The 26,775-nt window shown below is 45.3% G+C and overlaps 2 protein-coding genes, 1 non-coding gene and 1 pseudogene across 18 annotated transcripts; 1 reads left to right on the top strand and 3 right to left on the bottom strand.

Annotated features, from left to right (window-relative positions):
* Positions 1-5,151: 5,151 nt before the first annotated feature.
* On the bottom strand, positions 5,152-5,258 carry LOC125549805 (U5 spliceosomal RNA; annotated as a pseudogene).
* A 143-nt stretch (positions 5,259-5,401) lies between these two features.
* LOC147980864 (uncharacterized) lies at positions 5,402-11,217 on the bottom strand. Of its 16 annotated transcripts, XR_015598718.1 has the most exons (5): positions 9,367-10,902; positions 9,019-9,188; positions 7,154-7,209; positions 6,474-6,547; positions 5,402-5,905 (listed from the first exon to the last, which is right to left on the bottom strand). XR_015598718.1 is itself a non-coding variant. In XM_087513644.1 (4 exons), the coding sequence occupies exons 1-3, from the start codon at positions 11,192-11,194 to the stop codon at positions 9,451-9,453; spliced, it is 585 nt and encodes a 194-aa protein (XP_087369770.1). In that variant the 5' UTR covers positions 11,195-11,217; the 3' UTR covers positions 5,402-9,188; positions 9,367-9,450. The 16 variants fall into 16 exon arrangements, 1 of the variants encoding a protein (XP_087369770.1); XR_015598710.1 differs by having other exon boundaries at positions 7,154-9,188; XR_015598719.1 differs by having other exon boundaries at positions 5,402-5,848; positions 7,154-9,188.
* A 452-nt stretch (positions 11,218-11,669) lies between these two features.
* LOC125545523 (ribonuclease 2) lies at positions 11,670-14,425 on the bottom strand. Its single transcript, XM_048709501.2, has 9 exons — positions 14,066-14,425; positions 13,930-13,958; positions 13,678-13,754; positions 13,457-13,558; positions 13,308-13,311; positions 13,093-13,184; positions 12,839-13,000; positions 12,667-12,763; positions 11,670-12,041 (listed from the first exon to the last, which is right to left on the bottom strand). Exons 1-9 carry the CDS (start codon positions 14,272-14,274, stop codon positions 11,962-11,964), a joined length of 852 nt encoding a protein of 283 aa, XP_048565458.1. The 5' UTR covers positions 14,275-14,425; the 3' UTR covers positions 11,670-11,961.
* LOC125549784 (U2 spliceosomal RNA) lies at positions 12,416-12,613 on the top strand. Its single transcript, XR_007301503.2, has one exon. It is a non-coding gene; the product is annotated as a U2 spliceosomal RNA (small nuclear RNA).
* Positions 14,426-26,775: the final 12,350 nt, after the last annotated feature.

Here is a 26,775-nt window from a genome sequence, read left to right as displayed (position 1 = left end):
AACAGCCACCATACCTACCTATTACGGCATTTCCATAGCCATTCCGAGATATATTGCCATGCAACTTTCCACCATTCCGTTCATCATGACACATTCATTATTGTCATATTGCTTTGCATGATCATGTAGTTGACATCGTATTTGTGGCAAAGCCACCGTTCATTATTCTTTCATACATGTCACTCTTGGTTCATTGCATATCCCGGTACACCGCCGGAGGCATTCATATAGAGTCATACTTTGTTCTAGTATCGAGTTGTAATCATTGAGTTGTAAATAGATAGAAGTGTGATGATCATCATTAATAGAGCATTATCCCAAAAAAAGAAGGGCCAAAAAAAGGAAGGCCAAATAAAAAGGAGGAAAAAATATAAAAATAAAAGGGGCAATGCTACTATCCGTTTTTCCACACTTGTGCTTCAAAGTAGTACCGTAATCTTCATGATAGAGAGTCTCTTATTTTGTCACTTTCATATACTAGTGGGAGTTTTTCATTATAGAACTTGGCTTTCATATACTAGTGCCCTAGGTCTTCGTGAGGAAGCAAGTTGGATGCAAACCCACTAGTTTCTTTCGTTGAGCTTTCATACATTTATAGCTCTAGTGCATCCATTGCATGGCAATCCCTACTCCTTGCATTAACATCAATCGGTGGGCATCTCCATAGCCCATTGATTAGCCTCGTTGATGTGAGGCTTTTTCTTTTTTTGTCTTCTCCACATAACCCCCTCGTTATATTCTATTCCACCTATAGTGCTATGTCCATGGCTCGCGCTCATATATTGCGTGAAAGTTTATAGGTTTGAGATTACTAAAGTATGAAACAATTGCTTGGCTTGTCATGGGGGTTGTGCATGATGAGAGCATTCTTGTGTGACAAAAATGAAACATGACTAAACTATATGATTTTGTAGGGATGAACTTTCTTTGGCCATGTTATTTTGAGAAGACATGATTGCTTAGTTAGTATGCTTGAAGTATTATCATTTTTATGTCAATATGAACTTTTGTCTTGAATCTTTTGGATCTGAATATTCATACCACAATTAAGAAGAATTACATTAAAATTATGCCAAGTAGCACTCCGCAACAAAAATTCTGCTTTTATCATTTACCTACTCGAGGACGAGTAGGAATTAAGCTTGGGGATGCTTGATACGTCTCCAACGTATCTATAATTTTTGATTGCTCCATGCTATATTATCTACTGTTTTGGACATTATTAGGCTTTATTATCCACTTTTATATTATTTTTGGGACTAGCCTATTAACCGAAGGCCCAGCCCAGAATTGCTGTTTTTTGCCTGTTTTAGGGTTTCGAAGAAAATGAATATCAAACGGAGTCCAAACGGAATGAAACCTTCGGGAACGTGATTTTCTCAACAAACAAGACCCGGGAGACTTGGACCCTACGTCAAGAAAGAAAAGAGGAGGCCACGAGGTAGGGGGCGCGCCTGCCTACCCTAGGCGCGCCCTCCACCCTCGTGGGCCCCCTGTTGCTCCACCGACGTACTCCTTCCTCCTATATATACCCACGTACCCCTAAATGATCAGATACGGAGCCAAAAACCTAAGTCCACCGCCGCAACTTTCTGTATCCATGAGATCCCATCTTGGGGCCTGTTCCGGAGCTCTACCGGAGGGGGCATCGATCACAGAGGGCTTCTACATCAACACCATAGCCCCTCCGATGAAGTGTGAGTAGTTTACCTCAGACCTACGGGTCCATAGTTAGTAGCTTGATGGCTTCTTCTCTCTTTTTGGATCTCAATACAATGTTCTCCTCCTCTCTTGTGGAGAACCCTTTGATGTAATCTTCTTTTTGCGGTGTGTTTGTTGAGACCGATGAATTGTGGGTTTATGATCAAGTCTATCTATGAACAATATTTGAATCTTCTCTGAATTCTTTTATGTATGATTGGTTATCTTTGCAAGTCTCTTTGAATTATCAGTTTGGTTTGGCCTACTAGATTGATCTTTCTTGCAATGGGAGAAGTGCTTAGCTTTGGGTTCAATCTTGTGGTGTCCTTTCCCGGTGACAGTAAGGGCAGCAAGGCACGTATTGTATTGTTGCCATCGGGAATAACAAGATGGCATTTTCTTCATATTGCATGAGTCTATCGCTCTACATCATGTCATCTTACTTAAGGCGTTACTCTGTTTTTAACTTAATACTCTAAATGCATACTGGATAGCGGTTGATGAGTGGAGTAATAGTAGTAGATGCAGGCAGGAGTCGGTCTATTTGTCTCGGACGTGATGCATATATACATGATCATACCTAGATATTCTTATAACTATGCTTAATTCTGTCAATTGCTCAACAGTAATTTGTTCAGCCACGGTAGAATACTTATGCTCTCGAGAGAAGCCATAAGTGAAACCTATGGCCCCCGGGTCTATCTCTATCATATTAATCTCCTACTACTTAGTTATTTTCTTTGCTATATACTTTGCCTTTATTTTACTTTGCATCTTTATCATAAAAATACCAAAAATATTATCTTATCATATCTATCAGATCTCACTCTCGTAAGTGGCCTTATAAGGATTGACAACCCCTATTTGCGTTGGTTGCAAGGATTTATTTGTTTTGTGCAGGTACGAGGGACTCGCGCGTAGCCTCCTACTGGATTGATACCTTAGTTCTCAAAAACTGAGGGAAATACTTACGCTACTTTGCTGCATCACCCCTTCCTCTTCGGGAAAAACCAACGCAGTGCTTAAGAGGTAGCAGCTGTACGTCTGTTGAATGTGGAGGCGCCGTTATTCGGCGCTTAGATCGGAATCAACCGCGATCTGAATCGCTGCGAGTACGACTCCTTCATCCGCGTTCTTGTAACGCTTCCGCATCGCGATCTTCAAGGATATAAAGATACACTCCCTCTCTCTCGTTGCTAGTCTCTTCATAGATTGATCTTGGTGATGTGTAGAATTTTTTTAATTTCTATAACGATCCCCAACAGCAATGGCACTCAAAGTCACTACTGTCGCGCATCTTGTCGCAATGTGGTGCCATTTCCAGCAACCGTCCCAACACAGCCGCAATGGCGGCCATCAACCCCTCCATTTGCATTTGTTTGTGGAGCCGCATGACGCTGATTAGAAAATCTATGGCTTGGAGCATGAATTTGTGGCAGCCTATTGCAGGGGGTGGGAGGAAAGCCCTCGCTTCAATCGGTGGCGCTAAAGCAAGGGGCCGGATAGTGCAAATATCACTATGAGGAAGAAAACTTGTGATGGACCCTTTCCTCGAGAAGATAAGAATATAAGAAGGAGGGCTAAACGTACTGGGTAGGCCCACAGGACGTGAGGCGCACGATTAAGGTGCTCGTCGATGTGCTGTTTTCAGTTGGGCAATTCTAATACTTCCACTTTGGATTTGGCACGCACTGTGCGATGGTCAGCTGGCGTGCAGATTCGATCCACCGCCTCCACAGTTGTTTGGATAATGTGCTTGATAGTCGGTCGATTCGGTCGCTTCAGCCCTCTAGCCGCGACCCACCATTTTTCACTCCCCGTTCGTCCAAGCATTTTTTGACCGTTGTGACATGCCTCTAGACTAATGTTGCGGCTTACTAAACCTTATCATATGTCGGGTCAGGTCAAGTTTTGGGTTGGGCTTGAACAAGCCCGGATCCGATACAACAAGACCGAGCCCGACCTGGAGCCTGAAAATGTCCCTTTTCTCGAGCCTGAGTCCAACAGGAAAGTAGTCAGGCCCATATGCTCTTTCTCCTGAAGGCACACGTGTAAGCCCAACTTGAAATGTAGAAAAGCTAAAGCCCAAGCCCAGATCGAATGTAGTGTCCGTCCATGTCCTGGATGCGCGTCGAGGTGGCTCTCCGTCCATGAGTCCCAGGGTCGTGCTCGTGTGGTCCGCCAGGAGGTGGTGTGCCCTACCGCTGCTTGCGGTGCCGGCGGCTCCTGCCCGTGCTGGATTTCGTACATGAGCTGGTGATGTTTTCCCCCGGCCATGCGAGAGGTGGAATATGGACCGCATGGCCACGACATGCAGGGTGTCGGTGTTCTGTGACTCTATGATTATAGTGGGGAGGTGATGTAGCGGCGACGGTGTGATCCAGCACAAAAAATATGGCCTCAATTCTTCGTAGGGGGGAGGGAGGTGGGTGACGTTACAGATGAAAATCCTACCTGTCTTCGGTTTGTGCTGGTGGCGACGACGCCTGTGGGTGTTATCTCCCTCCTTGGAGGCGTCGCTTAGGTTTGTCGGCATCTCCCTTTTTTGTTTGGGTTGCTATCTCCGAGCGAAAGCCTAGGTCTTAGATCGGCGATGGCGGCATCTTGGCGTCGTTCCTCTGCTGGGAGCATTGTATGTTTGGAGACATGGCCTGGAGGTTTTGTGTTGTGGTTCTTTGACGCCGGTGAGTCCAAGACAGTGGCTTTCTCGGGACCAACTGAGTCCCGCCATCCACTCGCCACCTTCTTTCGGCAATCAAGTGTTGTTAGTACATCGGCAAGGGAAATCCAATTGAAGTTGTTGCTCTTTGAGGTGATCGGTGTTGGTCAAGACGTGACTTTGTTGCTCTGGTCAGGTAGGTTCTTTTGCATTGATTTTGTAATGTGTGTGGAGGCTTCTTGTTTGATTAGCTTTGGTGTGGTGTTTATCCTATACTCCCTCCGTTTCTTTTTAGTCTGCATATAAGATTTGGTCAAAGTCAAACTTTGTAAAGTTTGACCAACTTAGTAGGAAAAAGTATTAACATCTACAATACTAAAGCTATATGGTATGAAAAATAACTTCACGATGCATCTAAAAATATTGATTTCATATTGCGAATCTCAATATTTTTTCTCATAAACTTAGTCAAAGTTAATAAATTTTGACTTTGATCAAATCTTATATACAGACTAAAAAGAAACGGAGGGAGTACTTGTTTTTTAGATAGTCTCTTATAATTATCTCATGCCTTCTATAAAATATGATACGCCTTTGACGTATTATTAAAAAACATTTGCCATCAACAAACGCCAGAGGAAAGTGAAAGAGACAAGCAAGCACTCGCCTAGGATCAGAACGAATTGCAGCCAACACGCGTTCACTCCCATCCAGCTCATCCAGGAATGAAACGAAAAACGACACACACTACCATTGACGAAAGGTACACCGACGGCTCCCCTCGATCTCTCGTATTTTCTGTCGCATACTTTAGAGTATGCTGCTTAGTGTGGCATGCACACGGTATTTCTTTAGTAAAAGGCGAAATAATAGTTCTCTTTGTGCTCACCACGCAGCTGCGTTCTATCGTATACCAATGCTAGATGACCCGTTACGCCAATGGCGCAAAGGCCAAGAGCAAGCCGAGTATTGAAAGAGTACACATAAAAATATTTAGAGACAGATGAGTTGGTCGGAAGATCTTATTGAAACATATGGAAATAAAAAACTGCTGCTGGCAGTGTGATGATTCTCTCTAACCAGTGTAAACATACATAAATAGTCTTCTGAAAATATTAGTAGAAGGGCAGTTGATTACATATATAGAACAAGTGATCACAAACTTCTTTTGACCACAGAGACAGTAATGAGGTCTAAAGTGTACATGTAGTATCATACACGAATGGAAATCTAAAGGCTATACATATCTTGCTCAGAGCAACGCCAAAAGGGGAAAGATACTGGATCGATTGATACGAAATAAAAGGTGGCTGTTGTTGGTTAGGACATATAGACTGAAGGTCACCAGAAACTATCTTATGTAGTCTTCACGCGCTGCTCTGACTTCATGCCAATATAGCGTAACCTCTGCATCAATTCTTCAATGCTTGTATTAGCTACTACTTTAGTTCTTTTGATAAAATGGTTTTTACACCAGTAGCAGCACCCCTAAGATTAGCAAGTTTCCAGCGAAAGGACCACATGAGAATCACATATATCTGTATCCTATATGAAGAGAAACAGAAACCCAACAAGATGATATAAAGAAACAGAGGTATCAAAACTGTAATTGTTATAAGAACAGAAGCTTGATGCATAGGATTTCGTATTGCTATAACAATAGAAGCTTGATTACAGTGTGATAAAAATAACAAGCGCATAAAGATTGGACACGGCAAATAGAACACAACATAAATAAGCAGTAGATGTATCGAATCTTAATACGTAGCTAATTTAACTATATGGCTAATTAGTTTGCATGTACGAAGCAAGTTACTTTTGATGCAACAGGAAGAGTTGCCTGTACATGCAACAGGAAAATAAATAAAACGTATATTAGATTTTGAAGTAAAATGATGTTTTATTGGGCCTATGATCCATTTGAATATAGTTGTGGCAGAAAAGTAGTTTGATCAAATGGCATAACATGCATCGTGTGAAGAAGAAAGCATTTTTGAGAGCCACAGAGAAGGATGCTTTGGTTGTCAAATAAGACAAGGTAAAGGAAGAACAAGAGGCGGCACGCCATATCGTACGTTGAACTGGTTGGATGTAACAGACTATGAGTCTTTACCTCTTGCCTTTAGCCTGTTCAACAAGAATGTTCTTTGGCTCTTCAGTAGCTGCAGCTTCAGTTTCCTAACCAACCTGTTTAGTTTGCTGCTATTAAATATCATTGTACAGGAAGCATGGTTTGTGCAAAAGAGGAAAGGTATTTGCATATAAAACATAGGCATAGACACTTGACACAGCTTAGGTACTCTCTCACTGGTAGGCACTAAAGATAGAACGCGCTCGTTTATAATTTTCAGCTACTTGGTTCGTTGGTGTTAGAATTGCTCTTTCTTTTAGATAATCAACGTCAGAATACCTAGTAGGAACATCTTTGTATACAACCTGAACAATGGCATCAATTTTGTCACCATCAGTATGTATTAAAAGCTCATCAGGGATGGTTATCCATGATGGGTCCGACTCCCCCTCATGGGCAACAGCAGGCGACAAGAAATTAATGAACAACAAGAAGATTCAGACAAACAAGCAGAAGCATTAAAGCAGTGCACAGGAGCATTAAAGCATATATTATCTTAACACTGTGGAAATTGTGCATAAGGCCTGAAGACTGAATCAATTCAGCATTATTGGTCAACCCTACTGTTGGTATATTTTAAATTTTTCTGATACATCTGGTCTCAGCAGCTACTAAAAGAACTGGTTCAAATAACTCCATATGAGCATTCTAGATTATCAAACCTTTTGAAATTTCTTTCTTGTCACATCTTTAATGACCAAGATAGAAGAGAAATAGACTGCACACAAAACATAGCAACAACCAACATTTAGTCTGGATCAGACAAACTATATTGGATGTTATGCGAGTTAAGACTGATGAATAGAGATATGCTGAGAAAATGTTTAACCAAACCACAGACATGAAGACCATTTTTCTGAATCAAAAAGGGCAGCTACAATTGTGTGTGTTAAACAGAACGATAATAGCTCAAATAGGCTGAGAAATAACATAAAAACTCTTAAATCAGGACCATGGCCGATTCATCAAGAACCAAAATAAATTAGCCATCATGAATTGATGATACTTGGGTAGCTCGTCCAAATGAAACTAAATTTCAACCACAGTTACTCAGTTTCAAAGAAAACACTACATATTCAGTTCCAAGTGGACTCAGCACGCATTGACTGAAAAATAGCTCATGTGCCAAGATAGTAAACTGATAACACATTTATGGTGTTCGTGATAAACTGAATTTATTAACAAATCTAAATAGAGGCCAGGTGTACCAAACCCCATGCCCATGCAAACCTAGCCATCTTCAAGGTCTGTGCGAGAAGACAAGAAGGAAATCAAAGCACTTTTAAACTAACCGAGCAATCCTTAAAACCAATACACTGTCTAGAAATCATAGGAACCTGCACTCAGAGCAGAAGCAACCATACCAGAGAAAAACCTGCAAAATCTTCTTATCCAGCCAACGAATATACAGACGTAGACAACACACAGCCTACCTTGGACCAAACCAAATCGAGCAACAAACTAACAAGGGAGCGGCCACACCCATCGACATGTAGGGCCAAACGCAGCAACAGGAATTAAGATAAACTGCATTCTACGTACAGCAGCAAAAATAAATCTGATTCACCTTAACAAATCTAATGATTATACACACAGTACTTTTGCTTCTTTTAACTTCACCATAGGCTGATTGTCAGTTTGTACTTCTGTGATATAAAGTATGAGCATATTTTCAGCAAACTATACTATTTTATCCAAGCACCGAGAAGTAAGATATTACTTTATCAAAGCATAAATTATCATCTACAATTATATAGCTTAAAAGCCATGAAGATATACCAGTTTGTGTACATTTAACAAGATGTTAGATACTAATTCCCCTCCAATCTGTGTGAATCCTTAGGATAAAAAAATTCCTATGACAATACTTACAGATCCCAGTATACAACACCAACAAGTGTATCCATGTTTCCAGAAAAAAAATATTACCAAATCTTTTGGTTGCAATGAATCTAAGAAAGCAAAATTTGAACAATAGCACCGAAAACACCAAAGGCCCGGCTCGACTACATTTGAACAATAGCATTGTTGCCTTGTCAACTATCTGCACACTTGTAAAATTATATCAATTTTTAAAATCTGTTTTCAAAGTACTTCTCGTCTATGAGAAAAAGATTCCATTGCAAGTACCTATATGCACACAACATTCATGCAAATAAAGAATACATATTAGAGCCTTGATCACCACATTCGCTTCAAAGCTAGCTAAAAAATTCATACAGAGAATATAGATATGCAGTTGAGCCTGCAACCTAAACATTGGGTTCATAGAAAAGTAGTAATTAAGGGTAACAATAAAAAGCAAAAGCATATCAGAGATGCATCAAGTACTGATGCATGTAATATATATGGTCCAGGGATATAAAAAGTAGCTAATTCCACATTCATTGACCCATAGTGTGCTTAACCGAAAATAGTACAATGTATGTTAATCAACTAAATGGCAACTATAGAAAGGGAAATAGTACAATGTATGTTAATCGACTAAATGGCAAATGTAGAAAGGGAAATGGGGATAAGATGCAACCTTCATGTCTTCATTAGTTCATTAGTATCAGTCTCATCACGAGAAGCAAGCCATCTGGATAAAATCCAATCCCCCTCACAAAAATCTCAATTCACCTTCCATCTTATGTATAAATAGCCAATAGCAATGGCTCCAATCAGCAATAACAGTTAAAAAGTAAGCTACATGGCCTGCAAGGGAATGATTTTGCTTCAGTCGTTGTAAAAAAACAAGCTTTTGCTTAACTTAGCTAGATAAAATGCAGAATTTAGATTACAGGCAAAACTTCACACATCCGCTACTCCAACCAGTTGTAATCCATCCAAGCAAAAGAAACCACATCATGGGGAAAAAAGAATTTTTGCCTACCTTGGTGTTGTAAGCAAGAAGATGTGCCGGCCGGTGGCTAAGCGAGCTCCATGGAAGGGTTGGGGGAGACAAGACCGGTGGGAGTCAACAGCCAACACCATGGCCGGTCCAAACAGAGCCACCTCGCTCGTCGGCAACCGCTCCTCCCCTCCTTCTCTGGCCGACGAGGCCCTAGAGGACGCACATCCGCCACCCCTCATTAGGGGTATCTTTTTAGAATTTTTGCAGCTAAGCACATGGGTGAACAAAGAGATAAGAAGAGTCATTAGTCACTGACTTTTTTTAACTTGCAGTGCAATAAGAAGGAAACTTGGTGATGTTGTCCCCAAAGAGGTCCAGGATAACCTGATTACCAAACAATACACTAAGTGAATAGGCAGAAAATCACACATCCTTTTTGATGAATTTTAGATGCGCCAAATGCTTAAATCGGTATTTGAATCAAACAACATCTACAAATTTGGGACTGTTTATTATTTGTTGATTGTTCTCAAGTCCAATTCATTATAGATCTATTTGTAGGATTAGCATTCCTCTTCCAATCACACATCCTTTTTGATGAATTTTAGATGCGCCAAATGCTTAAATCGGTATTTGAATCAAACAACATCTACAAATTTGGGACTGTTTATTATTTGTTGATTGTTCTCAAGTCCAATTCATTATAGATCTATTTGTAGGATTAGCATTCCTCTTCCAATCAATAAGGCTCAGCAATTTCCCGTCATTTCCTTGACAACGAGCACTGCTCGACAGAGTTAATTTTCTTATGGCAAAAATCTTTCAGTCACAAATGGTCGAAAATTATCTATATGTACTTTGTAGATACCCAACGAAATTATCTATATGTACCCAACAATAGAAAAACTGAGAAGTAAGCTTGCAAATACATATCATTACCAAAAATACTTGTCTAGATAAATTCCAAAGAGCTGGCTACATAGATTCAAAAGTCCAATATGCTTGAAGAAGTTTAAATACTCATTAGAATTAAGTGAACAAAAACAATAGAGTATATCTAGAAGAGCAATACCCAGGCTGTAAGACATGCGTACACAATTTTCGCAAAGCCTAATCATTTGGAGAAATCCAGACCATAGGAGGCCTAATGCTCCCCTCGCCGAGTGAGAAGCGCATAATACAAACATGGAAACAGCCAGTCAATGATTTAGCAACTTATTGGCTTTGAGACTCTAGATTCATAACAAATAGATATGCAGTTCTACAAAAGCATATTCTGCATCGCTCGGCTGACTGGGTGGCGCATCCATTCGGGGTAGCAGGCAAGCCAATCTGAAATCATGGCGCACGGTGGCACCGGATCCTAATAGAACTTTCCTAATACGAGGGTGGGAAGAGGATGAACCGGAGAGGGAACGAAAGGGACTGAAGGAAGACCTGTGACGGCGACGATGCCGTCCTTCCCTGCCTCGTACCCTCTCAGATCGGGGCCCGAAGCAGCCGCTCCAGCCTCCGTGGTCTCGCGCCCGAGCGACGCCTCTTCGCAGCTCGACGCCGCCACCACCGCTCCTCTCGCCTCTTCATAGGTCGCCGCCGCCGCCGTTGCTCTTCTCGTGCTGCCGCCGCCGCATCCGCCGCTCCCACGCCTCGATCCAACCGACCCCGCATCGGCCGCTCCCCCGCCTCGAGCCGGCGCTACCGTCGCCGGGAAGCTCGCCTCCGCACCCGGGGCTGACGAGATGCGGGCTCGTTTGGAAGGAGGGGGAGGGGGACGCTCGCTCGCGCACGTGGATTCCCTTCGCTCGCTCCCTTCTCTCGCTCGCGTTTCCGTTCTCGCGAATACGGCCAACTCCACCGCGTGACCCATTTCTACCCCAAATGGTCCGTTTGTATCCGTTTGAGGTAAAATGGACAAATCAAACGACCTAACGTATGGGAGCATACGGACATTTTGTCCGGCCCGTGTCCGCTTTTACCCCATTTCTAGACCAAAGTTGCTCTCGGTTTGGGGTCAAAGCGGACAGAAAGCGGACGCCTTTGCGTCCTCGTCGTCCGCCTGTGTCCGCCTCGACCCCACATGTCACTCTCTCCTTTTCTGTACCCGGCCCACCATGTGCATCCACAACCATGACGTATGAGGTGAAAATGGGGTAGTAGCACCGCGTGCAGCGAGTTTGTGCGGCCTCTGTCCGCCGTTTGTTCTCCCTATTTCTACCTCACATGAACAAAATCCGGACAAAATGGGTATAGATTTAGGGTCGTGCGGTGGAGTTGGCCTAAAAGGAGACGTGACTGGTGCCGCTAGTTGGGCGCACTAGTTTATCCTTTATATGTTCAATACCTTGATCCTAACCCACAATATTCCTTGATGCCCAATATCATGTACATACATGGTTGCAACGTCAATTCTTTGTGCAGAACAGAGCCTACACACACCCTGCAAGCGAACGCGCAGAAGAATTAATCAATCGCAGCGGCATGAACCGACGACTGCCCTGCCTCTGGCCGGGAGTTTCCCGGCCGATCGACGGCGGCGTCCGTCGCACCGTGCATCGCCTCGGCCTTGCGTGCATCCTCAGGCTTCAGGACACACTTCGATGGAGCAGTCCGACAGCGCCCGGCCGTGACGATCAGTTATAGGTAGCTCTGCCCGTGTACGCGCGGCTGATTCTCCACTGGGTTCCGCAGGCGGCCCTCCGTGGTGTTCCCCGACGCTGCGATCGCAAAACGGCAAACCATTTTTTAGAACAGTAGAATTCATACCTGCAGCAATAAATTTGTACAGCACAAAAGGGCAAAATAACTTCTTTTTTTAAAGAAAAGGGCAAAATAAATTATTTTTAGGACACAATAACTGGGCCTCGTATATGAGAACTGCTTGGATGATGATGGGCCAGGAGGAGTAACTCAGGTCCATTACACTCCGGAAAAGGCCCTCCTGTACGAGGCCCATACAAGAGGCTGGTTCGGGAGTACGCAGCCATGAGGAGGTAGCAACTCGTTTCGTTTAGTCCCACCTCGCCCAGCGAGGAGCGCACGGGAGGGCGAGGAGGCTACAAATAGAGGGGCAGGGCAGCTGCTACAACTCATACCTTTCTCGGCCTTTTGGCTAAGATCAAGTGTAGTATCTGTTCTTATCAGTTTAATATCTGATATGTGGGTCATGTGCCCACAATGATATTAAATTTATTTTTTTATGGGGGAGGGTCCACCACAGTGGCTTGCCACTGGGGCCCTCATGTGTTTCCTGGACGTTGCACTACTGTCCAGGCGTGGCGCACCCCAACCAAATCAGTTTGAAAATTTTGAAGCAGCTAATCTTGGGGCAGTAATTCGTACCAGACTGTTTGTAGGATGGGAGGGTGACGTAGCGAGGGCAATGTCTTCTCCTGCTGTAGGACGACGCATCGTCGTCCTCCGACCCGCAATCCCGGGGCTGCGACAGATAAATATTGGCTGAGTTGCGTTTTCTTCTTTGCCGAGAAGGGATCCCATGTGTGTGTTATCGTACCTGGTAGTCCTTGTGGAAGCAGAGCCTGAGCTCCTGCACGGAGCCGTTCTTGCAGACGAGGTGCGGCAGCCGGCCGAAGGCGTGGTCGATGGCGTCCACGATGTGCGCCACCGCGTACTTGCGGCCGTTCCGCGGGTAGATGTGCGCTTTCCGCAGAGCTTTCTGCGCGCAGATTGAGAAGCGTGCGCGTTAACGCCGTGCAGAACCATTCACAGCCACGGCGACCTGTGCTGCTACGAACGTGGGGTCATTACCGTGACGTTGTACTTGCTGTAGAGGTAGAGCGCCGTGGAGAAGTAGTCGTACTCGTCCTGTATCTCCGGGTAGCCACACGTTCCATGAGTCGCTGCAACACGCACCAACAGAACAGAGGGTGAGTCCCTCGAGTGTCAGATACCACGGGTCAAGAAGAGCACAAAGCGTATGCATCTCTTCTGCTTGTAAGTAGATTCAGAGAGCGCATGCATACCCCACTGATGAAGAAGACGGTCCAGCCAAAGAAACATCAGCACATGCACGACAGAAACAAAATGAGCCCGTGAGTGAGTGAGCCACAGTGCTGTCTGTTTCTCCTCAATAATATGCTAAGTCGCCGGTGAACTGAACTGCTAGCAGTACCTCGTGGGCCCAGAAGGGGCCTCTCCCGCCGAAGCAGGTGGAGGTGTCGCCGCAGTAGAGCGACGGCCAGTACTTCTCCAGGATCGGCCTCAGCATCGCGATCTGCACGCGCCGGCCAAGCACATTGACTTAATTTAGTTGCATCTCTGGAGAAATGAGCCCGGCATGTGCCGTTCTCACGAGACTCTGACTGAATCGAGGGCTCCTCACGCGTACTGTACCTTGTTCATGTTGAACGTGGTGGTTGGCCTGCAGCACGACGGCCACCCACCGTAGCTGTACTGCGGCCACAGCCCATCTGTTATGTCCGCAACAAAGAAAGATGAAATCGGTATTGTCTATGATCTTGTGACTGATTCTGAATTTTGTTTCTGAACAGCAAACAAAATTCACTAGCATCTGAATACGGAGACAGATTGATGGCTGCATTTTCACTAGCATCTGAAAATTAAACGAAGGGTTGGTGTACTTACGGATCGTGAACCAGTTGAGAGGGTTTGATCTGCAGAGCGCACGCAAAGGGAGAAAGCCGGATGAGAGGAAATTCTCAGGGAGGGGACAACAATGCGTGAGCAAGGGAGGAAGGGAAGTGAGTTGGGGGCACCGTACCGGCAGCAGCCGTTGGAGCTGCAGCAGTGGTTGGTCTGGCGGCAGACGGTGCCGGGCCACTGCAGGGCCAGCACGTAGTGGTCGAACCCGGCCTGCCGCCGCTTCCTCCCGGCCGCCGGCGACGCCAGCAGCGCGCCGGGGAGCAGCACGGCCAGGCAGAGGAAGCAGAGCGACACGAGGAGCCGCCTCCCGCGCCTCGTCCCGTCCATTGCTATCCGCAGCACAAGAGTCTTCTTGGCTCGATGACTCGATCGACCGTGTCTAATAATAATCTACGTGCTACCCACCACCATTAGCTGCCTGGTCTCCCCATGTGATCCGCTGCAATTTATGGCGCCTTCTTTGGAGTGGCTTGGGGGACATGACAGGCATGTATGATTGGTCGACTTTGCTTATTTAGCTTGACGTCGTTGGGAGTAACACGCTCCCCTCGTCTTTGGGTTTTCTTCTCTCTGCAGCGTACGCTTTGCTTCCATGGAGATGGAGGGTGCAAAGTTTCTACGACGGCCAGAAACTTACGTGCATTCTGTTGACAAAGGTATACCAATGGAGCAGCCGGAACCGGAAGTCACACGGCTTGATCTCCTTTCCCCTCTTTCAGTTCGAGGGTACTCTAGAGCATCTCTAACCGACGCATAAAAGCCTTTAGAAGAGGAAACTAAGCAGCTAACCGCACCTAATCGATCCCTCAAACGGTTAGAGGAGGATAACTTTTATTCCTCGACCGTAAAAGTGAGCCCAACTCTCCAAATTATACTCACACCGTGCCTCCCAGAGCAAAAGTTTTGTCCCCCCCTATTCCCGTCTCCGTGGCAACCACTTCCCGGTGTTGCCGCCCATTCTCGCCACAGCCACCACCGATGCCCTCGATTTCGGACGGGATGAAGAGCCAAGACCCTTAACATGACACCGTCGGAAACGACCCCTGCACCGCCGCCCGCACCAAGGAAGAAGTTGGGCACCAAAAACCTCCTCCGGGCAACCACACCGGCAACCACCGCCGGTAGCATGTTGCTGGCAAGGTCGCAAGACCAGTCCTGAGATTTCGGGGGCCTTGAGCGAAGTTAAGACTCAGGGCCCTCTTAATATTGGCCACCATGTATAATTTGTTTATCAGTTGCCATGGCAAAATCACATAGAGGATATGACATCGTTTTTTTCGTGAATACACAAAGGTTGCGTGTCTTTTCATTGATAGACAGAAGAGTTATACATCATGAGATTACATACACTCAATTAAGCCATGTAGACATGAAGGCATGGTAAAGAGTGTAGAGCAAACAGATGGGGTTGCTCATCCCTGAGACCAATGGAGCTAACTCTTCGGGATGATGTTTTGTGTTCCGGTGACGCCAGCTTTCGCCCAAAGGCGCGCCTCGTCTTTGATGATGGGGGAGAGCCGAGTGACCGAAAGTTGATCACCGTCGAAGATGCAGCCGTTCTGATGCTTCCAGAGCCACCAAGCGGTGAGGGTGATCAGTGTTGGGGATCGTAGCAGAAATTTAAAATTTTCTACGCATCACCAAGATCAATCTATGGAGTAATCTAGCAACGAGGGGAAGGGGAGTGCATCAACATACCCTTGTAGATCGCTAAGCGGAAGCGTTGCAAGAACACGGATGAAGGAGTCGTACTCGCAGCGATTCAGATCGCGGTTGATTCCGATCTAAGCGCCGAACAACGGCGCCTCCGCGTTCAACACACGTGCAGCCCGGTGACGTCTCCCACGCCTTGATCCAGCAAGGGGAGAAGGAGAGGTTGGGGAAGACTCCATCCACCAGTAGCACGACGGCGTGGTGGTGGTGGAGGAGCGCGAAACTCCAACAGGGCTTCGTCAAGCACTACGAGAGACGAGGAGGGAGAGAGGTAGGGCTGCGCCAAGAGGGAGATGATCTCGTGTGTATTGCAACCCCAATACCTCAAGTATATATAGGGGAAGGGGAGAGGCTGCGCCCCCATCTAGGGTTCCCTCCCTAGGGGTGGCGGCAGCCCCAAAACCCATCTAGGGTGGCGGCAAAGGGGGGAGAGAGGGGGGCGCACCTAGGGTGGGCCTTAAGGCCCATCTAGACCTAGGGTTTGCCCCCTCCCACTCTCCCTTGCGCCTTGGGCCTTGGTGGGGGGGCGCACCAGCCCACCTGGGGCTGGTCCCCTCCCACACTTGGCCCACGCAGCCTTCTAGGCCTGGTGGCCCCACCTGGTGGACCCCCGGGACCCTTCCGGTGGTCCCGGTACGTTACCGATAGCACCCGAAACTTTTTCGGTGACCAAAACGGGACTTCCCATATATAAATCTTTACCTCCTGACCATTCCGGAACTCCTCGTGACGTCCGGGATCTCATCCGGGACTCCGAACAACATTCGGTAACCGCATACATACTTTCCTTATAACCCTAGCGTCATCGAACCTTAAGTGTGTAGACCCTACGGGCTCGGGAGTCATGCAGACATGGTCGAGACAACTCTCCGGTCAATAACCAACAGCGGGATCTGGATACCCATGTTGGTTCCCACATGCTCCACGATGATCTCATCAGATGAACCACGATGTCAAGGATTCAATCAATCCCGTATACAATTCCCTTTGTCTAGCGGTATAGTACTTGCCCGAGATTCGATCGTCGGTATACTGATACCTTGTTCAATCTCGTTACCGGCAAGTCTCTTCACTCGTTCCGTAACACATCATCCCGTGATCAACTCCTTGGTCACATTGTGCACATTATGATGATGTCCTACCGAGTGGGCCCAGGGATACCTCTCCGTTTACACGGAGTGACAAATCCCAGTCTCGATTCGTGCCAACCCAACAGACACTTTCGGAGACACCCGTAGTGCACCTTTATAGCCACCCAGTTACGTTGTGACGTTTGGTACACCCAAAGCACTCCTACGGTATCCGGGAGTTGCACAATCTCATGGTCTAAGGAAATGATACTTGACATTAGAAAAGCTTTAGCATACGAACTACACGATCTTGTGCTAGGCTTAGGATTGGGTCTTGTCCATCACATCATTCTCCTAATGATGTGATCCCGTTATCAACGACATCCAATGTCCATGGTCAGGAAACCGTAACCATCTATTGATCAACGAGCTAGTCAACTAGAGGCTTACTAGGGACATGGTGTTGTCTATGTATCCGCACATGTATCTGAGTTTCCTATCAATACAATTCTAGCATGGATAATAAACGATTACCATGAACAATGAAATATAATAATAGCTAATTTATTATTGCCTCTAGGGCATATTTTCAACAGTCTCCCACTTGCACTAGAGTCAATAATCTAGTTCACATCGCCATGTGATTAACACTCACAGGTCACATCGCCATGTGACCAACATCCAAAGAGTTTACTAGACTCAATAATCTAGTTCACACCACTATGTGATTAACACTCAATGAGTTCTGGGTTTGATCATGTTATGCTTGTGAGAGAGGTTGTAGTCAACGGGTCTGCAATATTCAGATCCCTATGTATTTCGCAAAACTTTATGTCATATCATAGATGCTGCTACCACGTTCCACTTGGAGCTATTCCAAATTGTTGCTCCATTATACGTATCTGGTATCTCTACTCAGAGCTATCCGGATAGGTGTTAAGCTTGCATCGACGTAACTCTTTACGTCGAACTCTTTATCACCTCCATAACCGAGAAACATTTCCTTATTCCTCTAAGGATAATTTTGACCGCTATCTGGTGATCCACTCCTAGATCACCTTTGTACCCTCTTGCCAGACATGTGTCAAGGCACACATCAGGTGCGGTACTCAGCATGGCATACCGTATAGAGCCTATGACAAAAGCATAGGGGACGACCTTCGTCCTTCCTCTTTCTTCTGCCATGGTCAAGCTTTGAGTCTTACTCAACTTCACACCTTACAACTCAGGTAAGAACCCCTTCTTTGACTGATCTATTTTGAACTCCTTCAAAAACATGTCAAGGTGTGTGTTCTTTGAAAGTATCATCAGGCGTCTTGATCTATCTCTATAGATCTTGATGCCCAATATGTACGCAGTTTTATCCAGGTCTTCCTTTGAAAATCACTCTTCAAACAACCGTTTATGCTTTCCAGAAATTCTACATTATTTCGAATCAACAATATGTCATCCACATATACTTATCAGAAATGTTGTAGCGCTCCCACTCACTTTCTTGTAAATACGAGTTTCTAGCAAACATTGTATAAACCTAAAAGCTTTGATCACTCCATGAAAGCATATATTCTGACTCCGAGATGCTTGCTCTAGTCCATAGAAGGATTGATGGAGCCAGCATACCTTTTAGCATCCTTAGGATCGACAAAACCTTTTATTGTATCACATACAACTTTTTCTTACGAAAACTGGTAAGAAAACTTGTTTTGACATCCATCTGTCAGATTTCATAATCGAAAAATACAGATGATGCTAACATGATTCCGACAGACTTAAACATCGCTACGGGTGAGAAAATCTCATTGTAGTCAACTCCTTGAACTTGTGAAAAGACTCTTTGCCACAAGTCGAGCTTCATAGACGGTAACATTACCGTCCACATCCGTCTTCTTCTTAAAGATCCATTTATCTTAATGGCTTGCCGATCATCGAGCAAGTCCACCAAAGTCCATACTTTGTTCTGATACATGGATCCTATCTCGGATTTCGTGGCTTCTAACCATTTGTCGGAATACGGGCCCACCATCGCTTCTCCGTAGCTCATAGGTTCATTGTTGTACAACAACATGATATCTAAGACAGGATTACCGTACCACTCAGGAGTAGTACATATCCTTGTCGACCTACGAGGTTCGGTAGCAACTTGATCCGAAGCTTCATGATCACTATCATTAACTTCCTCTTCAACAGACGTAGGCGCCACAGAAAACATCTTTCTACGTTGCATCACTCTCTGGTTGAAATAAAGGTTCGACAACCTCATCAAGTTCTATCTTCCTCCCACTCAATTCTTTCGAGAGAAACTCCTTCTCGAGAAAGGACCCATTCTTAGCGACAAACAATTTGCCCTCGGATCTGAGATAGAAGGTATACCCAACTGTCACCTTTGGGTATCCTATGAAGATGTGTTTGTCCGCTTTGGGTTCGAGCTTCTTCGGCTGAAGCCTTGAGCATCGCAGCCCCAAACATTAAGAAATGACAACTTTGGTTTCTTGCCAAACCAATGTTCATACGGCGTCGTCTCAACGGACTTATATGGTGTCCTATCTAAAGTGAATGCAGCTGTCTCTAATGCATAACCTCAAAATAATAGCGGTAGATCGGTAAGAGACATCATAGATCGCACCATATCTCATAAGGTTCGATTATGACGTCCGGACACACCATTACCCTGTGGTGTTCCAGGTGGCTTCAACTGTGAAACAATTCCACAATGTCTTAAGTGATTGCCAAACTCATAACTCAGAAATTCTCATCGATCAGATCATAGGAATTTGATCTTCTTGTTATGATGGTTCTTAACTTCACTCTGAAATCGCTTGAACTTTTCAAATGTTTCAGACTTGTGCTTCATTAAGTAAATATATCTACTCAAATCGTCAATGAAGATGAGAAAATAGCGATATCCACTGCACGCTTCAATTCTCATTGGATCACACGCATCAGCATGTATGATTTCCAACAAGTCACTTGCCCGTTTCATTGTACCTGAAAACGGGGTCTTAGTCATCCTACCCGTGAGGCATGGCTCGCATATGTCAAGTGATTCAAAATCAAGTGACTCCAAACATCCATCGACACGGAGTTTCTTCATGCATCTTACACCAATATGACCTAAGCGGCAGTGCCACAAGAAAGTGGTACTATCATTATTAACTCTACATCTTTTGGCGTGAACATGTGTATTACCACGACCGAGATTCAATAAACCATTCACATAGGGTGCATGACCATGAAAGGTATCATTCATGTAAACAGAATAGCCATTATTCTCTAACTTAAATGAATGACCATATTGCAATGAACATGATCTAATCATATTCATTCTCAACATAGACACCTGATAACATTTATCTAGGTTCAATACTAATCCCGAAGGCAGATGGAGCGTGCGATGGTGATCTCTTCCATCACACATCATCACCTCGCCCTTAGCCAGTCTCCGTTTAGTCCGTAGCTTTTGCTTCAAGTCACCAATAATAGCAACTGAACCGGTATCCAATACCCAGGTGCTACCAGGAGTACTAGTGACGTACACATTAATAACACGTATATACTTTGTTGAAGTTTCCAGCCTCCTTATCTACCATGCATTTGGGGTAATTCTGCTACCAGTGACCGTTCCCCTTACAATAGAAGCACTTAGTCTCGGGTTTGGGTTCAACCTTGGGTTCTTTCACTAGAGCGGCAACTGGTTTGCCATCCATGAAGTTTCCCTTCTAGCCCTTGCCCTTCTTGAAACCAGTGGTCTTGTTAAACCATCAACACTTGATGCTCCTTCTTGATTTCTACCTTTTGCGGTCTTAAGCACCGCGAACAGCTCCGGGATCAACTCCATCCCTTGCATGTCATAGTTCATCACGAAGATCTAGTAGCTTAGTGATAGTGGCTAGAGAACTCTATCAATCACTATCTTATCTGGAAGTTTAACTCCCACTTGATTTAAGTGATTGTAGCACCCAGACATTCTGAGCACATGCTCACTAGCTGAGCTATTCTCCTCCATCTTGTAGGCAAAGAACTTGTCAGAGGTCTCATACCTCTCAATACGGGCATGAGCCTGAAATCCCAATTTCAGCTCTTGGAACATCTCATATGTTCTATGGCGTTCAAAACGTCATTGGAATCCTGATTCTAAGCCGTAAAGTATGGTGCACTTAACTATCAAGTAGTCATCAGGACGTATCTGTCAGATGTTCATAACATCCACAGACGACGCTGGAGGGGTTGGCACACCGAGCGGTGCATCAAAGACATAAGCCTTATGTGTAGTAGTGAGGACACTCCTCAGGCAACGGACCTAGTCCGCGTCAATGCTTACAATATCTTTCAACTTAGTCTTTTCTCTAGGAACGTGTTAAAACAGGGAGCTAAAGCGTGAGCTATTTATCCACAACATATTTGCAAAGACAATTTAGACTATGTTCATGATAATTAAGTTCATCTAATCAAATTATTTAATAAACTCCCACTCAGATAGACATCCCTCTAGTCATCTAAGTGAAACATGATCCGAGTCAACTAGGCCGTGTCCGATCATCACGTGAGACGGACTAGTCAACATCGATGAACATCTCCATGTTGATCGTATCTTCTATACGACTCATGTTTGACCTTTCGGTCTTCCGTGTTCCGAGGCCATGTCTGTACATGCTAGGCTCGTCAAGTCAACCTAAGTGTATTGCGTGTGTAAATCTGGCTTACACCTGTTGTATTCGAACGTTAGAATCTATCACACCCGATCATCACGTGGTGCTTCGAAACAACGAACCTTCGCAACGGTGCACAGTTAGGGGGAACACAATTCTTGAAATTATTGCGAGGGATCATCTTATTTAAGCTACCATCGTTCTTAAGCAAATAAGATGTAAAACATGATAAACATCACATGCAATCAAATTGTGACATGATATGGCCAATATCATTTTGCTCCTTATGATCTCCATCTTTGGGGCTCCATGATCATCGTTGTCACCGGCATGACACCATGATCTCCATCATCGTGTCTTCTTGAAGTTGTCTCGTCATCTATTACTTCTACTACTATGGCTAACGCTTTAGCAATAAAGTAAAGTAATTACATGACGTTTATGTTGACACGCAGGTCATAAATAAATTAAGACAACTCCTATGGCTCCTGCCGGTTGTCATACTCATCAACATGCAAGTCGTGATTCCTATTACAAGAACATGATCAATCTCATACATCACATATATCATTCATCACATCCTTTTGGCCATATCACATCACATGGCACATGCTGCAAAAACAAGTTAGACGTCCTCTAATTGTTGTTGCAAGTTTTTACGTGGCTGCTATAGGTTTCTAGCAAGAACGTTTCTTACCTACGCCAAAACCACAACGTGATATGCCAATTTCTATTTACCCTTCATAAGGACCCTTTTCATCGAATCCGATCCGACTAAAGTGGGAGAGACAGACACCCGCTAGCCACCTTATGCAACTAGTGCATGTCAATCGGTGGAACCAGTCTCACGTAGGAGTACGTGTAAGGTCGGTCCGGGCCGCTTCATCCCACGATGCCGCCAAATCAAGATAAGACTAGTAACGGCAAGTAAATTGATAAAATCGACGCCCACAACAACTTGTGTTCTACTCGTGCATAGAAACTACGCATAGACCTAGCTCATGATGCCACTGTTGGGGATCGTAGCAGAAATTTAAAATTTTCTACGCATCACCAAGATCAAACTATGGAGTAATCTAGCAATGAGGGGAAGGGGAGTGCATCTACATACCCTTTTAGATCGCTAAGCGGAAGCGTTTCAAGAACGCGGATGAAGGAGTCATACTCGTAGCGATTCAGACCGTGGTTGATTCTGATCTAAGCGCCGAACAACGGCGCCTCCGCGTTCAACACACGTGCAACCCGGTGGCGTCTCCCACGCCTTGATCCAGCAAGGGGAGAAGGAGAGGTTGTGGAAGACTCCATCCAGCAGCAGCACGACGGCGTGGTGGTGGTGGAGGAGCGCGGAACTCCAGCAGGGCTTCGCCAAGCACTACGCGAGACAAGGAGGGAGAGAGGTAGGGCTGCGCCAAGAGGGAGGTGATCTCGTGTGTATTGCAGCCCCAATACCTCAAGTATATATAGGGGAAGGGGAGGGGCTGCGCCCCCATCTAGGGTCCCCTCCCTAGGGGTGGCAGCAGCCCCAAAACCCATCTAGGGTGGTGGCCAAGAGGGGAGAGAGGGGGGCGCACCTAGGGTGGGCCTTAAGGCCCATCTGGACCTAGGGTTTACCCCCTCCCACTCTCCCTTGCGCCTTGGGCCTTGGTGGGGGGGGGGCGCACCAGCCCAACTGGGGCTGGTCCCCTCCCACACTTGGCCCACGCAGCCTTCTAGTGCTGGTGGCCCCACCTGGTGGACCCCCGGGACCCTCCCGGTGGTCCCGGTACGTTACCGATAGCACCCGAAACTTTTCCGGTGACCAAAACGGGACTTCCCATATATAAATCTTTACCTCCTGACCATTCCGGAACTCCTCGTGATGTTCGGGATCTCATCCGGGACTCCGAACAACATTCGGGAACCGCATACATACTTTCCTTATAACCCTAGCGTCATCGAACCTTAAGTGTGTAGACCCTACGGGCTCGGGAGTCATGCAGACATGGCCGAGACAACTCTCCGGTCAATAACCAACAGCGGGATCTGGATACCCATGTTGGTTCCCACATGCTCCACGATGATCTCATCAGATGAACCACGATGTCAAGGATTCAATCAATCCCGTATACAATTCCCTTTGTCTAGCGGTATAGTACTTGCCCGAGATTCGATCGTCGGTATCCTGATACCTTGTTCAATCTCATTACCGGCAAGTCTCTTCACTCGTTCCTTAACACATCATCCCGTGATCAACTCCTTGGTCACATTGTGCACATTATGATGATGTCCTACCGAGTGGGCCCAGGGATACCTCTCCGTTTACACGGAGTGACAAATCCCAGTCTCGATTCGTGCCAACCCAACAGACACTTTCGGAGACACCCGTAGTGCACCTTTATAGCCACCCAGTTACGTTGTGACGTTTGGTACACCCAAAGCACTCCTACGGTATCCGAGAGTTGCACAATCTCATGGTCTAAGGAAATGATACTTGACATTAGAAAAGCTTTAGCATACGAACTACACGATCTTGTGCTAGGCTTAGGATTGGGTCTTGTCCATCACATCATTCTCCTAATGATGTGATCCCGTTATCAACGACATCCAATGTCCATGGTCAGGAAACCGTAACCATCTATTGATCAACGAGCTAGTCAACTAGAGGCTTACTAGGGACATGGTGTTGTCTATGTATGCACACATGTATCTGAGTTTCCTATCAATACAATTCTAGCATGGATAATAAACGATTATCATGAACAATGAAATATAATAATAACTAATTTATTATTGCCTGTAGGGCATATTTCCAACAATGAGAGAGGCCAACCTTTGTGAGCGGGCGCGGGTGCATGTTCACAGGTAGCAACCAACCAGGATTGGAAATCTATGTCGCCAATGGGTAGGTCGGCCGTGGAGTGAACCCATCCCAGGATCTCATGCTAAACTTGTCGTGAGAAAGAGCAGCCCACCAGCAAGTGTTGCAATGTTTCGTCCTCTTGGTCGCATAAGGCGCACTTAGGCTCATGCGGGAGGCCATGACGGGCTAGGCGATCGGCCGCCCAACATTGGTCTTGCATCGCTAGCCAAATGAAGAACTTGATCCGAAGTGGCGCCCATGGCTTCCACGTAAGCTTCCAGTGCGGGTCCTCACAAGAACCAAGGAAAAGGGCCTGGTAACAAGAGCTAGCAGAGTAGGCGTTTGAGGTAGTCCAACGCCAATGCAAGACGTCGGCTGTGTCCGAGAGCTGTGAGTGGCAGACGCGTCGCCAGAGGTCGAGGTATTGAATCATGGAGGCCGGACCGAGCGCGCCCTGGATATTGCGCACCCAGGAACGAAGGTGCCAGCCCTCCTAAACAATGCAGAGCTTGCGACGGCGTCGAGGGACGAGCACCAGAACATGAGGTGCAACCTCGGCAACAGAACGCCCGTCGATCTAGTGGTCCGTCCAGAATCTATAGTCGGCGTCGTTGCCAAGGATCCAATCGGTGGATGCCCGGAAGATGGCATTGATGTCCAGGTCGCGGGTGATGTGTAGGTGGCTCCATGGTCGCGAGCGGTCCGTGCGTTGGAGCCATAACCACCGCGTACGTAGAGAAATGCCCGAGGGTTGAAGATCTCTAACATCGGGTTTTTATAAATAGCGAATTAGAGACATACCTTTTTGAACTGCACATAAAGCACTTGCAGGGTTGAGGAGAATTGATTTAGAAGTGTTGCGGTGGTGTGTTTTGATGCAAAGAGCCAGGTCAGAATTCCTCTGTTTGTTTCAGTTGAAAATATTTGGTTCAGTAATTTGCTTTGTCTATATGATAGGTACTTCGACGGTTGGCATCCCAAATGGCTGTTGTGCTTTAAGGCAAGGACAAGACAACCTATGCGTCTCATGTGGAAGCTGGAGACACGTGTATCGTTCTTAATGCAAAAGATATTTGTGTTATAGGAAGAAAAATGACTGAAAAAATTTACTACTGGCACGCGGATTAGTAATTCTAGGAAATACTTATGTATACCTTATTTGGTATTATTATTAATTTTCTTCTGTCACGTGCATTTTGCCATTTTTCCAATAGGTATATTAGCCACCTGAAGGAAAGAAAGCTCAAGGACCAGATGGCAAAAGACCCAACTGAAGTGATCCGTAAAGTTGTCATGTGCATGCTCCCCCACAACAAATTGTGTGATGCAAGTGAAATTTCATGGAAGAAAAGGACAAAATCCAATAACATACCATAAGATTCCCATCCATCTTTTCTTCCCTGTAGCTACAAGTGGCTAATATTCCATGTATACTGAATTACTGATGGGCCGTAGTCTATTATGCCCCCTTCTCGAATTACCATTTAACATGTAGTACTAGTTTTATGATGGTATTCTCATTAAAATCCCCAGTTTTGCTCTTCCGGGATAGGGATCACAAGCTGAGGATATTTGCTGAAGGCGAGCATCCATTTAATGACCGGCCTCTCAAACCTTGTCATGCCGCCACGCAAAGTACGTGAGATGCACCCCCGGGCAAGACGTGCGATGATAAGGACACAAAAGAAAGATCAGGATAGGGAAGCTAAGAAAGCTGAGGGGGAAGCAACTAAAAATGGAAAAGCTGCGGTCGCTGCATATGTCACCTTCAGATGTGCATGGACTATGGAGAGACCTATGATCTGCGCCAACGGATCTACCCGATGCATTTTTTGGATGATGATGTACCTCTTATCCCTTTGACATGTAGTCTTTCGTGTTGAATTTCATAGACATGATGCACTACAATCTTATCACGTTGTTAAGGTAGCCATATTGCTGAGAAGCCTGCTGAGTTGAGTTGAGGAGGCACTAGAACCTAGAAAAGCTCATACTCATTCTGAATTTTCTTTTCTTAAACCTGTAACTGGGATCTTGTATTGCAAATAAAATTCATCGCATTATGTAGAATATCCATCTTGAATGGAGCAGATAATTCATTAGGTCGAGCTATAACTCACCCTTTTTTGTCAAAAAGAAAGGTAATATTTTGTAGAATAAAAGGTCCCTCCGATTTTGAACTAAAACCATGACACTTATTATGGATTGGAGGGAGTGCTATTATGTGAACGAAAATGTTTTCTAAGAAAAAGAAAAATCAGCAGCATTTTCCAGGGTTAACCATTTTCTAAAAGAGAAATTTGAGATTCAACTTTTTTGAGACTATCTTCAGAATCAACTTTTTTTTCAGAGCATCTTGAAATCCAACTTTTTTTTAGAAACGTCTTGAAATTCAACTACTTTTTTTTAGAATCTGAAATTCAACTACTTAGCACAAATAAGTTTGATGGGCATCATGGCCATCAATAGTACGAGTGGCCCAACAATAGCCCATTAAGGCCTTAAAGGCCATCAATTGTACGTGTGGCCCAACAATAGCCCATTAAGGCCTTAAACCCTA

The sequence above is a fragment of the Triticum urartu genome, chromosome 3A, assembly GCF_056163025.1.
Source record: "Triticum urartu cultivar PI428250 chromosome 3A, HENAU_Tu73, whole genome shotgun sequence".
Lineage (NCBI taxonomy): Eukaryota > Viridiplantae > Streptophyta > Magnoliopsida > Poales > Poaceae > Triticum > Triticum urartu.
Note: the sequence above shows the minus strand (reverse complement) of the source record. Positions and strands in the feature narration are given on the sequence as shown.

Coding starts and splice junctions, on each gene's coding strand:
- LOC125545523 (XM_048709501.2), bottom strand. CDS start 14,274: ATGGACGGGACGAGGCGCGGGAGGCGGCTCCTCGTGTCGCTCTGCTTC. Junction 13,559..13,677: donor CCACGTTCAACATGAACAAG/GTACAGTACGCG, acceptor CGGCGCGTGCAG/ATCGCGATGCTGAGGCCGAT. Junction 12,764..12,838: donor GCTTCCACAAGGACTACCAG/GTACGATAACAC, acceptor TATCTGTCGCAG/CCCCGGGATTGCGGGTCGGA.
- LOC147980864 (XM_087513644.1), bottom strand. CDS start 11,194: ATGGGTCACGCGGTGGAGTTGGCCGTATTCGCGAGAACGGAAACGCGA. Junction 9,712..10,764: donor CGGCATCGTCGCCGTCACAG/GTCTTCCTTCAG, acceptor TTTGGTAATCAG/GTTATCCTGGACCTCTTTGG. Junction 9,538..9,643: donor TGCACTGCAAGTTAAAAAAA/GTCAGTGACTAA, acceptor TGCGTCCTCTAG/GGCCTCGTCGGCCAGAGAAG.